Source organism: Larus michahellis, chromosome 1 (assembly GCF_964199755.1).
Source record: "Larus michahellis chromosome 1, bLarMic1.1, whole genome shotgun sequence".
Lineage (NCBI taxonomy): Eukaryota > Metazoa > Chordata > Aves > Charadriiformes > Laridae > Larus > Larus michahellis.
Genome location: NC_133896.1, coordinates 131,549,540 through 131,565,970, shown reverse-complemented (window position 1 = coordinate 131,565,970; position 16,431 = coordinate 131,549,540). Strand labels below are relative to the sequence as shown.

The 16,431-nt window shown below is 36.3% G+C and overlaps 1 protein-coding gene across 6 annotated transcripts in view; it reads right to left on the bottom strand.

The window, feature by feature from the left end:
• The window catches only part of DMD (dystrophin), a 1,292,219-nt gene that overhangs the window by 731,479 nt on the left and 544,309 nt on the right, over positions 1 to 16,431 (bottom strand). For all 6 annotated transcript variants that reach the window (XM_074604145.1, XM_074604126.1, XM_074604154.1 and 3 more), the window contains 4 exons: positions 11,145 to 11,386; positions 9,563 to 9,743; positions 2,607 to 2,752; positions 866 to 1,078 (listed from right to left, as the gene is read on the bottom strand). In XM_074604145.1, the coding sequence (XP_074460246.1) occupies positions 866 to 1,078; positions 2,607 to 2,752; positions 9,563 to 9,743; positions 11,145 to 11,386 (782 nt within the window). The remainder of the gene's footprint in view (positions 1 to 865; positions 1,079 to 2,606; positions 2,753 to 9,562; positions 9,744 to 11,144; positions 11,387 to 16,431) is intronic.

The following is a 16,431-nucleotide window of genomic DNA, read 5'->3' as shown; positions in this document are numbered from 1 at the left end:
AAATATTTGTGTTGTAAATAGAAGAAATACAGAGAGACAACACTGAGAAGAAACACGCTGTGAGAACACAGCTTTCAGTATGGCTGCAGGACCTCAACCTTCAGAATTTCCTTTGTGATATTCCCCATGAGTATGCAAGTGTTCATTTGCATGGGGTGAGAAGAGAAAAACATAAAAAAAATAATTAAAAACATTTTCTCCATTTTTGTGACTGGTTAATCTGAATGCCTCTGAAATCTGTCCCTTGAAATTATATAGAAATGGCACAGGAATATGTTCAAAAATTTACTTGTTTTAAATCTTATAACATCTAAGTCATAGACATACACTGTAATGCTGATACATGTGATATACAAATAAGTATAAACAGGAGATCCTCATAATGAGAGAAACAATGTAAGGTCCCAATGCCGACATTCTAAATACCTGAAATTCACACAATTGTGTCAGTCAGTCATATGTGCTTCTGCTTTCTGGCAGCTGCTGCCAAGATACTACCATATTACGAATGACTTTAATTATGTAAGTGAATTCATTAAAGTCAATATGGTTACAGCTACTTCAGCTGCATGAAAAAATACTTCAGCTACATGGAAAAAGTAGGTAGAGGAATATTAGCAGTAATTTCACTGAAACCGAAGTTAAGTTTTGCTATAGAAACAACACAGACAAAAACAGCCACAAAATCAGAATTCAAGTAAAATCTTGGACCCACTAAAATCAAACCAACATTTTAGTACATCTTATGTACTGTTTTGATATTTCACTTTGGTGTTACTTTCTTGAGGTGTATAAATGTGTTCTGTTCTAGTCACACAGCCACAAGCCACCACATAGTAGTTGAGGCTGAAAAAGTTTGGTTAACCTGGAATCGCTGGAGTTTGGTCATAAGCTCCTCAAGTTTCTGGCAATGTTCCACCAGCTGCGCTGATAATTTCTTCCAGCGGCCAAGGATCACCTCAATTTCCGTTCGATATCTTTGGCTGACTTCTGTAGGGGCTTTCCTGGACATGTCTTCCACAGTTGTGCTGAGATAGTTCAGGCCTTTTTGCTGCTCTTGCAGAGAACTTTGTAGAGCCTGTGAATCAGAAGCAAACAGAATCCCAAATTCTGTGTTGGGCAATTCTCTCTGTTTCACAAACATAGGGGAGACTGCTGAAGAAAGGACTGAAAACTGAAAAAGTAGGTCACTTTTACTAAAACATCCAATGACATATTCTACTGAACAATTTGGAATTGCTTTTCTCACACAAACTAGAAAAAGTAGATTTTTTTTAGTTGAACTGAAATATAACTAGAGGTGGTTATACTTGTTAATAGAGGTGATCCACATACACTTCATTAATTTGAGGTAGGAATTTACTATAGCCCTAATGATTACACTTTCAAAAGAATCAGACTACACATGGAGAAAAAGAAGTTTCTTCTCAAAATTTCTGCAATTCTTAGCCCAAATTTGCTGCACCTAACTTTTTTTCTTATGGTTTCAGCTGAGATTGACTTTCTTACTAGCAGCTGATGTAGTGCTACGGTTTGGATTTGGGATGAGATTAGTGTTGGTAGCGTGCTAATGTTTTTGGTTGTTGCTAAACAGTCAAGGCCCTTCCTGCTCCTCACATTGCCCCACCAGCAAGTAGGCTGGGAGTGCACAAAAAGTTAGGAGGAGACACAGCCAGGACAGCTAACCTCGGCTCACCAAAGGGATATCCCACACTGTATGACATCATGCTCAGTATATAAAGCTGTGGGAAGAAGAAGGAGCGCAGGGATGTTCAGAATTATGGCATTTGTCTTCCTAAGTAACCATTACCCGTGATGGAGCCCTGCTTTTCTGGAGACGGCTGAACACCTGCATGCTGATGAAATCGGTGAATGAATTCCTTGTTTTGCTTTGCCTGCATGTGTGGCTTTTGCTTTACCTGTTAAACTGTCTTTATCTCAGCCCATGAGTTTTCTCACTTTTACTCTTCTGATTCTCTCCCCCATCCTGGGGAAAGTGTGCGACTGGCTGCGTGGTGCTTGGTTGCTGGCTGGGGTTAAACCACAACATTTCTATATTCTACTTTTTATTTCTACATATTCATTACAAGTTGCATCAAACAACATGCTCATTAGCCACCCAATAGTAGAACAATATCAAACATTGAAATGCAGGGAAGGTTTGTACCCACTGGCAAAACATGTTCCACATTTGCGTCTGCTTGTAAATCCAACAGGAAATCTGACAAAGCCCGTGCTGCATTTTGCAAATCGCAGTCGTTTCCATGTCAGTACTGGAAAATTAAATGAGCTAAATCTATACTTAACTACCAGAGCCATTGTCAAAAGGAATATTTTATATATCATGGGGACAAACAAAGGCTTTTCCTTAACATGTCTGACATCTTATAAAATTGGTTTAAATGGTGAAGAACACTTTCAATCCTTTAACTTTAGGAATCGATATAATAAGTAGCCACCGTCTCCTGAAGCCCTTCACTAAAACTCAGATGGGTATAATTCACTGAAGATCTGTAGTGCAGGCTTCGGCAGACTCAGACAACTTTGCGTTCTGTTCCTCTAAACTATTCACTTGAGAAATTTGTTCCCACAGCCTGAACACTCACCTTGAGCTCCCTGAGTCTTTGCTCCATGATTTCATATTCAGCAACTGCAACCTGAGGCAGGGAGAGTTTAGCTTCTGACTGCTGGATCCACACAAGTATAGTGCTCATTGTCTCTTTGTAGTGCGCAGGAGGCAAACTGTCAAAAACTACATTCGATGGGGAAGAAAAAGGAAAGAAATAAAATAATTTTGTGTTTCATTATTTGGTTTGCTGACAGAAGATGTTTGTTGAAAGACCCAGCCTTATTGAAGTCAATGGCTATTTTGCAACAGATTGCAACAGTGTGTCAGGATCAGATTTGTTCAAGAATTGTGGAAGCAGAAAACTTCTGAAGAGTGAGTACACTCATTCTAATGTTTATGGTATCTCTGTCATTTTATCAGTTGTGTGTCATTTGACTCTCTTGCTATAGGGCACAGGACAACTTATCTGGCCAAGACAACTAGTTTAAATATGTGTGTCTAGAGACCAACAGATAAGCCATTGTACTTAACCCAACATCTAATTTCAGAAATGCAGTAAGAAATAGCATTCCCTTTTATGGCCCACGTTTGTGTGTTTAATGTTTCTGTTCAAGTAAAATTTCTGTTTAAGACATCTGTTAAAAGCTTAGAAAATTAATCTTTCTCCTGCATTAAAGCTGAATTTTACTGAACTGTGCTTATTGTGCCAAAATTACAGCTGCTGTAAATAGACAGCATCTGGCACACACATGAGTAACTCATTAGCAGAGATACTCCCTCTGCCCTCAACAACAATTGAGAAAAGTACAGATAAATGCGTGGCTGCTTGGAAATGAAACATTTCCAACTTGTACCGGATAACGATGAAGTATATAAAGGCTCAAAAAAATGTTACACCTATTTGTATCTCCTGTACATTTCTGGTGTTTCAGAAAAAAATTGTACTGAGAAATGATGTAGCTGTCCAAAAAGCAATTTTGACAAACACCACAGTTAAAAGTTTTTAAGTGCAAGCTTGCTACATTCTCATACATCAATGCTTGCAAGAATGCACTTCAGAACTTAACCTAATTGTTTAGTTGATCAAGAAGAATGCTACTTGAAAAAAACTTTCATTTTCAGTTAGGCATCATAACAACATACTAAAACCAGGGCAATTTAAGCTCTCTTTTGTGGAGTATGCACGTTGTATGGCATACTTTCCTCATAAAAATCCTGCTGGATCTGATGTATCACACACATCTGGGGATTTACAAAAGATAGGACCTGGTACTAGAAAAGACAAGAATTTCTTCCCTTCTGATATATTTTCTTTACACAGAAAGCAATAGTAATACATTCTTGGAAACGGAGAAGACAAACATTTTCCATCTTATAAAATAGCATTTTAAAACTTTCTATTTCCTTAGTGAGATTTGTATTGTCTTTGATCATTTAATCCAAACAATTCCTACTTTAGAATAGAATATGCATTTAAACACAGCATTTCAAATGAACGGAGCCATAATTTTAACAGCTCAGATATGTTAAAGGAGTATACAACTATTAATCTGCAGTTTTATTTAGAAATATGAAATGGAGTTCAATATTGTGATGTAATGTTTGACTTCGATAAATTATTTTCTCCTTTAAATGAAAAACAAATCTTAGGACTAATGTCTGACTTCAAGCAGCTCTATCAAATACTAGCTATTTTCAGCAGTAGTGAAGAGTACCTCAGAACAGGTAAAACCGCAAGATTCGCCGTTACAGCAAACTCCACCAAACTACATGAAACTCTTACCCTGAAAGTTTGCCAACACAGACTATAATAATTTTAAAATGTTTTGTCCAATTTTAATAAATTATGTTCTATACTATTTGAAGGATTAAATAAGAGTTCAAGTGGGATCACAGATGTTGCTTTAATCAGGCTAGCGGCTTTCCAATTTGGTTCTTAAATATTCCATTTAAAAAACACTTCTAAGTTCAGTAAAGCAATAGTTTTCCTATTTCACTTTTCTGGATTACTAGTAGTGAAATACTACTCTTCAATGCCTTTTGCCTAGATAGAGATTTTGGGACTTGATTGTTTGTTTGTAGATGGACATTGTGTCAGCCTTTTCATCCACAAGGAAGCATATTAACATCTTTTTGGCTGACACTTAAGAAGAGCCTATGTTGGTTTTGCAGCTCATGATGCCAGTGGTGAGAATCCAGTCAAACTCCTACGGTGGGATTCACGTTACCTAATTTTAGCTGTCTAAATAATCTATCACATTTACAGTTTCTCTGTGGGCAATATGAATCTCTACATTCCCCGTGCTCATAGCATAAACACACATCCAGACCTATTTTTTTTTTATCCTAAAATTTGCTTTGTGATACTAATGTTTGTGGATTAAAGTCCACATGATAAGCACAGTGTGTTAACATGGACTCTGCTGTATTATGTGAAAAAATGAATTAGTAATCAGAAAGATATAGCATGTCTTCAACACAAGCTATAGTTGAGCTAAGCCCATGAGAGAACCGTAACAAAATATCACAGAGGGAAAATACAAATATGTCGCTGTGAGATATCAGAGTACAGTTCCTATCCCATAATAGGAAAATGTTGCTGCATTAATCTATTACACTTGTAGGGAATGCATTTTGGTGTGACTAACATTGTGACCCTTGAGAACTGACAGGCAAACACATTTACACTTGCATATTTATTTTAGAGAAAGTGTTTAAATTTGGAACCACAATGTGCAAATAGAATTTGGTTAGGTTATGTTTTTAGTAAGTAGAAATATTTAAACATGTGAAAATAGCTTTCCAAATTAGTAAAATACTTTTTTGTTGTTGTTTTCCCTCCCAGCTTCCTTTTTTGTGACCAAATTTTCCAGTCAAAAATCATTTTGCAATTCAGAAATGAAATGAGAATACAATTATCTCGACAACTATCAAATCACACTCATACGCTGCAATGTGTATCTCCTACAGTCAGGACAAATATCACTGTTCACCATATCATTGTGAAAGAAGAAGAAAGGCAATAACTATAATCTATGGGATCTTTTCAGTAAAGACTTAATTCCTGAAATGAATGAACTAGATTGAACAGCATGTATTTCTCATAAAAATTTCCTCAGCAGTAACTGCACTGTTTAAGACCATGCTGATTTTCTCACAACTTTGTTTCACTCATTTTGTAATACAAGTACTCGAAGCTATTCATCAAAGTCTTTATATTGATGACTTCATAAAAGCTGTGATTCTCTTCTCCCACAGCTTCTACCAGAAACTCTCAAAGTGGAATCATAAGGAATCCTGTATAATACAATGTTACTGTGGTTTGTTGTCTTATAAAATTATGCCAAGACTGAGTTGCATGAACTCTATGTTATGGAACCCTCTTTAAGATGCTGTACTAGCGGATTAGGAAGAAAAGTGGTGTACATGCAAAATAACCGTAAGCATGGGGTGGGTAAATAGAAGTCTAAAGAATCTTGACATGATACAGAAGGCAAAAACTTTCTACACTCCTTCGTGAAAAAAATAGTAGAAACATCAATTCAACGCAGATGAATGTTTCAGGATTAATAATAACAGCAACAATAACAATGACATGATGATCACTTCACCTTTGAGAATTACTGATGCTACAAAGGATCAGAATTTGAAAGGAAGCACAGTGCATGAATTTATGAAGCAGAGAAAAATGGAAATAAGTGTGACTTTTCCTTTACCATCTCCGTCTTGATATTCTTAATTTCACCTGCCACAAAAGACTTTTTTTTTTTAGTTACTTTCTAAAAATCTAATGACACTCCACAAACCCCCTCTGAGGAACAGCCTTGTCAAATTGAGAACATGTACCAGAACGCTTCTCACTGAAGACCACAGCTGGGTAAGAGTTCACTGCAGCAAGACTGAAAAACAGAAGCACCTTAATGGAGTTTGGTCCAGTCATAGAGCAAGACAAGTGCTGGAATGCATCAGCTGCCACCTGGGAAGTAGTTTGAGCCAGGGAATACTCACCTGACACTGACTGACAGCTCTTCCTGCACTGAGAGGGAATGGGAGGCTGACCAGGCTGCTCCCTAGAAATCTCTCTGACACGGAAGCAGTTAATTTCAAGGTAAGTAAATATAAAGTTCAACCTATCACTCTTCACCAGGGGAATTATAAAATTAAGAATTTCCTTGAGAAATCACATTATTCATATTTGAATTATTGCCACGATTGTCCATTTCACTCCCTTGTGTACAATACTGAACAGTCTGAAGCACTGTCTGACCTCTATTTTTTCTATGTATCAGTATTCTAGGAATGACTCTAAATGTGTTTAGGGAGGAGGGAGAAAGGGAATGATGGATATACAGTCTTCAAAAGGATCAATTACCTATGGATACCCAGACATTCTATAAAGTAAGAAAAATGAGGTCATATTTCCTCATATTTTATGAGTTTGTATTTCTTTCATAAAAACCATTGCAAAATAGTGAAAAAACAACCAAATGGGTTTCAGAGAATTGGCTTTAAATTAGGTTTTATAACTGGAAATGCTAATCAAATCATAGAGAAAATCTGAGTTAATCTTCAATAATATTTTATTAAGAAATCTAGTAGTTTCTCTGTGCCACACAGTAAGCACTCCTGAACCTACAAAAAAACCCAAAACAAAACCACACGCACTCCTCAAAAAAACCCACAAAAAAAATATTTGAGGGATACAATCTCCTAGAACAAGAGAAAACTTTTTTTGGGGGTAAAATACTCCTTTGGAAAGCAGAACAGAATAGCTAAATACCCTTATCCATCCGAAAAGACAATGGAATAATGGAATATTTAAAAAAAAACAAAAAAACACCAACACAAAACCCCCAAACCCCTCATGAAGAATCAAGAATCATTTTAACATAAAAAAACCACCCTAATGATGAATCAAAAAAAATCTTTCTAGCATGTGTAAGTTATACGTACAGGGAAGAAAAAAGGAGCAAATACTACCACTGATCTGCAAAATACCAGTCTTTAAGAAATTCTTCCATTTATAGAAAATAAATAATTGCAAATAATTGATGCAAATAAAAGATGGAAATATCTAAAATGCTCTAGGAAAATGTCAGCATTTTCTATTAAACTAAGGCTAGAATAAAGACAGGAGATAAGGCCTTTTCTCCATCTGTTCAACAGAAGAAAAATAGTCACTGTTGAAGAAAGCAGAAGAAACCCAAAGAGCCAAATTTTCTATGCTTCAGCTTCAGGGTTTTTTTTTTTTTTTTTCCACATTTTTTGATTCATAAGACTTTCCTGAAACAGGATGGACCTAACGCAGTATCCCGAGCATGATCGTCCATATCTACAGCCCTTTGGACAAAACTGTGTCTAATATTTCTGAAGATAAAATATGATTGACATAATAATCCCACCTAAAATATCACTGCACGTGTACTGTATGGGAGAAAACAGTCTTATCTTGACAGCTGAACTGTTTGAAGCACCTATGATGCAGAGCAGCCACATAAAATAATAACAACAGACCAGGGCTCCATAAAATATTGACTGGGGGCTCCTGTTCCTTAGCAGTTTAGGAGACTCTCCCCAGTCTGTTCAACGCTGGCACCCCAGGACGGTTGCTTCTGTGTCTGGCCAGGACACTGGAGGAGGACACTGCAGCACGGGAGTGGGAATAAGCAGCTACAAGCAGGAAGAACTTTACCAAAGTCCCTGCGTGCTGGCATTACAGCTCAGGCAACGAACACTACTCATCTTACAGCACTAACCAACCGGTTAGTTCACAAGGTCTCATTATAGTAAAATTAGGTGAGGCAAAACCAGCAATTACACACAATTGGATATAGAAGAAATCATAAAGAAGCTAGCATTTACCATATTTTCCTGTTGGCAGAGTGGTAACTGATTTCAGCATATAAATCGGTGTGGCATTAAAAGTCTTAAAATCTTATCCTTTGTATGGCCTGACTTTAGAGTCATGAATAAACTTTACACTTCTTAATAGTAAATTCTACAGTTCGCTCTTTCATCACATGCTACGGCACTTGCATTTTATGTCCTCAGTTCTCCTATGCACCATCACCTCTTCAGTTTGCTTGTGTGTGCATGTGTGAAATAACCACAGCACCACAATAATGCAGTGTTGTTGAAAAAAAAAAATCCATCTTTAAAAATGAAATCATGCCAAACTTCTCCATGAAAGAATTTAGGAGGAATACTATAAAGATCCACTAGAAGGAGCTAGCACTATGTCTAATTTCAAAACAGTGCAGTCATTTACAGATATCATTGGTTTAAGGGGCAAATAATCTCTTTGCTGTTGAGAAAAAATAAATTTATATTTTTATCTGATACTTCATTTTTAATTTCATAATTAAATACAGAAAGCGTAGAGTAGTCATTGACATGCCTTTAAAAGAAACCAAGTCAACTTTCTATTTTGGTACAGCATTTTCCCCTTTTGAAAAATGCATTTAATTACAAATATTTTAAATAATGTTATAGCTAACAGTCATATATTCTGTGTTGCAAAAAAAGGAACAGTTCACCAGTTGATGAAAAATCAGATAGCCTAAAGTAGCTGCTCTCTTTGATGAACTTTATGGAGTTTAATTTCTATTCTATGAAAATCTAGAGCAGATTCACTCCTGCAATTAAAATGTCTCTCCTCTCTACTGACAGAGGTAGACAGCCCTGTCTCATAACCTGACTAAAAAAAGAGAGTTTTATGCTGCCAAAAAATATCACTGAATCTGTCCATAAACACGCTAACAAGAAGAGATCCGATGGTAGAATGACATTTGCTTCTTAATAATGTACGTTCCCTTGTTTTCCTATTACTATAAAATATATAACACACTGATAATTTCTGAAGGACTAACTTTCTACTTTTGTACTACTGAGTTTAGCGTGACAACAGCAAATACAAAAGTAGGAAAGTAAAATATATACACCTATTCTTTGTACGCTAGTCAGGCAAATTGGCTTCTTGTCATGAACACTTACTGGTCTGTAGCTGCTTTTCTCTGGTCCGCATGTCAGCAAGTATTTGTTTGAAATGGCTGGTAAAAGCAGCAAGGTCAGCTTCCAAAAACAGTGGCCCTTGTTCTTTCTCTTTGAGTGCTTGGCTTTGAGCCTTTAGCCGTTCAATCTGAGGCTGAAGCGTTGACATTCGGATGATTTCATCCTGCATGTTTGAACAAAAAAAACATCAAGATAAAGCTGTCCAACAAATGAAATCACTAGTGCCATGAAATCACCACTGTTTCAATGCACATAACATGACTGTTTTGCTTCCAACTGCACCAGATCATTCCTCTGCTCCCAATACGATGTTCTTACCATTGTTTAAAGTCAATTTCACATGACAATATCATGTTAGTAGTGTAATGCTCAAAGAAAATGAGATAGATTGTACATTAAAATTACATGCCCAAGGAGCATCCTTTTCATGTGGAGCTGGAAAGATAAAAACTCCACATATCCCACAATCCTGGACTCATCTCTGTTACATTATATACAGGCTTAACAGCATGAAGTAAAAAAGGAGAGGTGAAGATGCACAGTGATTTCTAGCATCCCCACAGTAACACATTACAGGTTGGGGTTGTGCTATTATACCTTCAGGAGACCTTGTACACTGTGTGACACTTGCAACTACTAAGTAAAAGGAAATGAGGAAAGTAATCCAAATGTACGCTTCATAGTAGAGCTGCTGTAAGAGAAGTTTTCTGCAAGAAACCAGAGAACCCCTGTAAGCACAAGGCCCGCTTGAAAACGCCTGAAAATAGAAGTGATAAGATAGACCTAAATTTGGATTTCAAATATTGTTTTCAGTTTGAGAGCTTCTGGAGCCAGAGATTTCATGAAGTCCAACTTCTACAAGTATGTCATGCAAGTTATAACTCATTACTACATATCAATATATTCCTGTCAAACAACATTAGCTTCTAAGTAATCTCCACCTACAGAGTTGTCTACAGTAAAAGAGATAAGCAAATTTCTACGGTGGTGCAGCACACAAATGAAAACATTTAGGGAGAATAAATAGTGAATTGGTGTGACTGTTTTTGTACAACTATTGTAATTCTGTCGTATGATGACAGAAGAACATTCCTCCATTCGAATACACAATGCATCCTGCATCAAAATGCAGGGTATGTAACAAGTGAAGTGGTCTGCAATACCAGAATTTTGGACTTGACCATGAAGACAGTTTTCTGGCCCAGATCCTTATGACCGAGATGATGAGCAACAGTTTCTTAACGAAGAATCAAAGACACAGATTCTTACAGGGGAAAAAAAAAAAAAAAAAGAAAAAGAGCTTAGGGGCATAGTTCCCTATCTTAAGGTCTCTAAGTACCTTAATAACTTCATATTTGGGGCAGAGTTTTAAATACCTATATGCTAGGTCCTATTGTGTCTTTATTTCTTTACCAGTCTTTCCTTTCCTTGAATAAATATTTTCAGTAATTACCTTGGAAAGTCTATTTTTACTTACACTATTAAGTGTAAGTCATAATCTGGCCCATTGTTGGAACCCCTATGAAGTACAATATCATAAAAAAACTTGAGAAGAATCTCTAACCTTGCATTTTTCCAACTGAGTTTTTACTGTAGCAGGATCTGTTGCTGGTGTGGGTTGTGCTTTCAGCCAGTTTTCTGCAGTAATTGCTGTCTGCTCCAGTTGCTGCAGCTGGGAGTAGAAGTCAATGATGTTATTTTGGTACTCCAGCCATGCCAGTCTTTCACTCAGCAACTGACAGAACTCAATCCAGCGGCTCTTCAGCTGCTCTGAGGCTTGTCTAATATTGTCAGCATTCAGACCCTCTAGAAAGAAAACGAGAAGTTCGACGCTTAAAGATAAGTAAGTCACAAAGAGGAAAAAAAAAAGGAAAACAATTTAACAATTCAATTTCTGTACTTGAGAGCTCATAAATCCAGTTAATGATTTATCATCAAATAACAGTCCTGAATATACAGATGTTACACATCAGTGGAGAAAGCATTTAAAAAATATTTTAAGTTGCTGCCAGGGTACTTTTGTTGCTATGGGAATGAACTATAAAGTGCATTAAAGTACAAGAATGGGCATAAAGCAGAAAGTAGAGATACAATACATAAAGCTAATTAAAACTGCTGTAAGAAATAAGAAAATGCCTGACAGCTGGATTTTTAAAACTGTGTCTGGACTGTAATTAGATTTTAATGTACAAGACTTGTATTTTATATAAAAAGACCAATTTAAAGAAATGGAAACTATATTCTGCAGTTATTTTGATGTTTCTGATAATCCAACCTATCAGTTTTGCATTACATGTTATTTTAGAAATATCATAAGCACTGAGGAATAAATATATGATCAGTTCAAACCTCCATCTAGGTCACTCCCATGTGTCCAACAGTGACCCTCCGTAGACAGTAAGTAAAGACTGAGAGCCAAGAAACCATAAGTGACACTTCTCTATAATTATTTTCAGACAGAGTCTGGTTTCTTTCATATAGTTTGCCTATTTCTCTCTATTGTTCAATAATCATGCGTAAATTAAAGTTCATAAAAGAAAACTGAATTTAGTCATTAGAGACAAGGCAATTATTTAGAAGCATTTAAAGGTAAAAGAGCTCTATATACTCTGTGAAGAAAGTAAGGCAACACATATCAAAGATAAGCAAAGATGTCTTACAATAACATCATTTATAATTATTCTGAAACTTGAACTCAGGTTCCAAATAATATTAACTTAAGCATCTCATTTATTTTCAGAGGAAGTTTAAATGTAATCCCTAAGCTCTTCTCCTGGCATGACATGTAATGATACACAGAGCAATAGGACCGATATTGATTTCAAAATTAATAAACTTCTCAATCCATTGAGTAATGCTATACGCTTAAGAACATTTTTAAGAACATAATCACTTAGTCATACACTAGTTAACCTGTAAAACAGAAGCTATGTTTTTATCAAAATAATGAAATTTAGGGTGTTTTTCTATTTCTTAAAAACAAGTCTAAAAGCAAATGAGACAAAAGCCTTCAGTGCTATCCTTCCACGATTTTTGGTACACTGTCAATATTGTTTCTCTTGTTTGCAACCTGTACTCCCAATCTGCAGGAAACATTTCTTTATCTGGGATAAAAAACAGTAAAGTTCATGTGCAGTTTTGGAAGGCAGGATGTAGGAAACGGAGTCCTAATTACACCTAAATGCCTTAAATAATAAAAAATACTGGAAATTTATTATAATAAAATTTTCTAAGGAATGAATATAATGCATGCTATATGGTAAACTGCACTAAATGATAATCTGGGATCGTATCTGTTGAGGAGCAGCATAGTTCTCCAGCAAATCCTATTCTGGATTCTGCTCAGGGCTATTCCATTCAGACTCACTTGGAAACTGTCCACTTGGAAACAGACTGTGCAGTACCTGATAGCGGTTCCCTCGACACGCTCTGTTTATAGGATGTTGTCCTCGCCAAGCAAATTGTACAGGATTTCAAAAAGTACAAGCAAAAATGTAGAGAGATAGGAAGCCCAGTACTACTGGGACATAATGGCAACCGGGGTGGTCGGAGCAGCTATACATACACATTATACTCCAGAAATTGGATGGCAGAGTTTAAAGGCTGAGCAAGGGTACAAAATGAACTTTAAAGCCTAAAGACGTAAATAGTATTTTGACACGTCTTAATGAAATCCAGCAGTGATCTAGTTTTGTGTGTGCGTGTGTTTGCATCTGGGGATGTGGTATGCATAACTACATTTTCTTCAAGCGTAACGTCTCATGAACATATAGTAATATGTGAAGAGGCAGCATAAACCTGAATGGCATAGCACATCTGAATAACAATAATCAAAGATGACCAGGCACATAGATACTGAATCTTACCAACAGCAAGAACAAACACACATACAGAAGGTGAGCCTTTAACTATGTTATATTTCAAGAGTTGCTTTTGTTCTCTTGTGACTGTGGTTATAAAAATGCTGTATACTCATAACAGACAGCAGATATCTTTGCTGCTGTGTTCTCTGAACCTCTGAAACCTGGAAGACACTGCCTATGAGTTTGGCAGAGTAAATATAAAAAGAACACTTTTATTTATTCCTCTTTTCCCTCTCTTTTCAGCTGCCACAGTCTCCAAAGTACCCTTAGGCAAGATTACGATTGCCAGGGGAAGTACAGTCATGGATTCTCCTTACATAATAATATTTTTCACTGTAATATTTCCTTCAAGGGTTTAGAGAGGACTGTATTTCAGATGAAAATCTAGATTCATCAGATCATCTTTTCTTTTTTTCACTCATATGTCCCTTTTAACATAACATTTAAATATGTGAAAATACCTAATATTATTCAGTTTTCTTCAATTCTTTTCTTCATTACCTAAACTCCGAGTCCCAATGTGACTCCACAAGTGCACAGACGAACAAAGAAGTGGTTTTGCTCTTTGTATAACTGAAGTGGATAGTACAAGACTGCAGCGTGCAGAGCCATGTTTGGTACAAGACTGCAGAGGTGCACCTCCACTAGGCAACACAGTATCCTACTGAAAGGAAGACCCAGCTGACAGTCTCCGTAGGATGCATTTTTAAAACTCTCTTAATTCACAGTCTGCTCAGGTAACTCACAGTTGTCTATCAGATGTTGGTATGCCATTTCCAGAAGGATGCAAGAAAAAGCCCATTGCTTGCACTTGAAATCAGTTGGGCAAATTTGTCAAATTTTTTCTTATTTTGAAGAAAGCTAGTCTGACATCGCATTGAAAATGACAAATTAATAACTATTTCAGTAGTTGATGCAATGAGGGCATAATTTCAATGGGTTTATTTGCTCATTAAATTGGTGAAAAATCAAGAATTTGAAACTTACTTCCCTTATAAGTATTGATTTCTTCATTGTCTTTAGCAACCACCAATCATTCATGATGTTAACATCGATCCCCTTACTCCGCTTCATTCATGCCAGCAAGACATACCAACAGTTGACAAGCAGGCGAAGAAACAATATAAACCCCATTCTCTAGTAGAACAATATCATTTTAGGAATAGCGGTTCATAATCTTTTCATGTTTCATATTCTAAAAGCTTCTGATATAATCAGTGAATAAATATACTGTACTCAGAGGAAACAGATCATTATCTGAAGTGCATCCATTAATTTTATTTCCTTGTGTACTGTGCATAACAAATTGTGTCTGAATATTTTTAATTGTGCAGCACCTTACATGCAAGTACTTTGGAATTGCCACTTAATATGAAGTATATCTTATTAAGTGCATTTATCATTTTGCTATGGTTCTGTGATACAATAATGTAATATTATCTGTGTTTTTATAGCTTTTGACTCAGAAGCCTATGTGAGACGGTAACTCACAAGATAATGTATTTCTTCCACAGAACAGTTGCACTTAACAATTATGTGATTTATCACAACAAATTCATTTGTATTCACTTTAATGCTGCCTATCAAAATTCCAAGTATTCATTTTGATGCCCTATTTATTTTATGCTAAACTACTATAATAGTCAAGTGTCCACTCAAACTGCTAAACTGCTTCACTCATGCATCAACAGATCTGTTATTCTATTTTAGAACAGAATTTAGAAAAGAAAAGCAGAACAGAATTTTTTTCCTTGAAACACCGGTAAACAGAAGACATAAGTTTTCATTGATTGTAATCATCAGACTTTAAAAGCATGGGCAAGGAGAGGAAGAGCATGGCCCACGAAGAAGACGGGTGGATGGGTAAACAATCATCCACCAAAAGCATCAAGGATTTCTCCTGTGATGGGAAAAGTCCTTCCTATGGCAACATCCAGACGCACTGCTTACAAACACAAGAAAAGCTGTACTGTGTGAGATGACAGTTCTTTCTAGTGCAAAATACTTTCGCTGACAATGCTTGAAAGCATTTATGTAAGGCAAGAATAGTGCCCTGTATAAATACACCTCCTCAGAATATTTTCCTCTGTGCTAAGGAACAAATAAATGAAACCCTAAACAAACTAACCCAATTATCTCCAGAATTTTAAGCCTATTTTTCATTTATTCCCCCCTCTTATCACAGTAAAAATAATTGCAAGAAAATAAATACAAATGATGCAACAATTAAATTCACCACCATTCGGAGCCCCCTCTTATAATCCACCAGGGGTCTTCATCTTTTTATATTCTTTATCTGTTACATTCAGAATCTTGTTTAAGAGCAAAGAGGATGCACATCTTATATAGAAGTAAAGCCAAGCATTTACTGACAGCATAAGTGGAATCTTAAGAGTCTAATTATTATTAGTCCAGCTCTAATTGATACACATTAAGTAAAAAATAACAATGAAGTTAAAATAGTCATCACTTGACTTCACAACCGATCTATGCCTTAAATCTGTTTGCCTTGTGTAGTGTTTTAATTACAGATTACACTGCAAATGCATGACAATCATCAACTGTAGCACTGACTGGTTTCCCTAAAGAAAGTACCACACAGAATATAGATGGGAGCACCATCATTTGGGATTTGTAAATTGTGGTAGTTAGAAAGGTTTTTCATGCAATATACCATAGTACATCTTTCCTCCGCTAGATGTTAAACCGTGTCTCCCACAAAACCATAGAGGCGCATTAATTCCAGTTCCTTTCCATGTTACGGAAAAGAGTTCCAGCATTAGAAGCGGAGGGTAGGTAGGCATAGTTAGTCTGCTCTGTTGAACCTTATTTTGGAGATTCAACAAAACTTTCCTATGCTATACCCTTTCCTCTTGTTCTTAGTGAATCCAGAAATCAAAAAAGAAACCCAAACCAACAAAACAGAGATGAAGATTATATGTCCCAAACTCATTTCCATAAACCAGACAAAGACTAAAGAAACTTAGT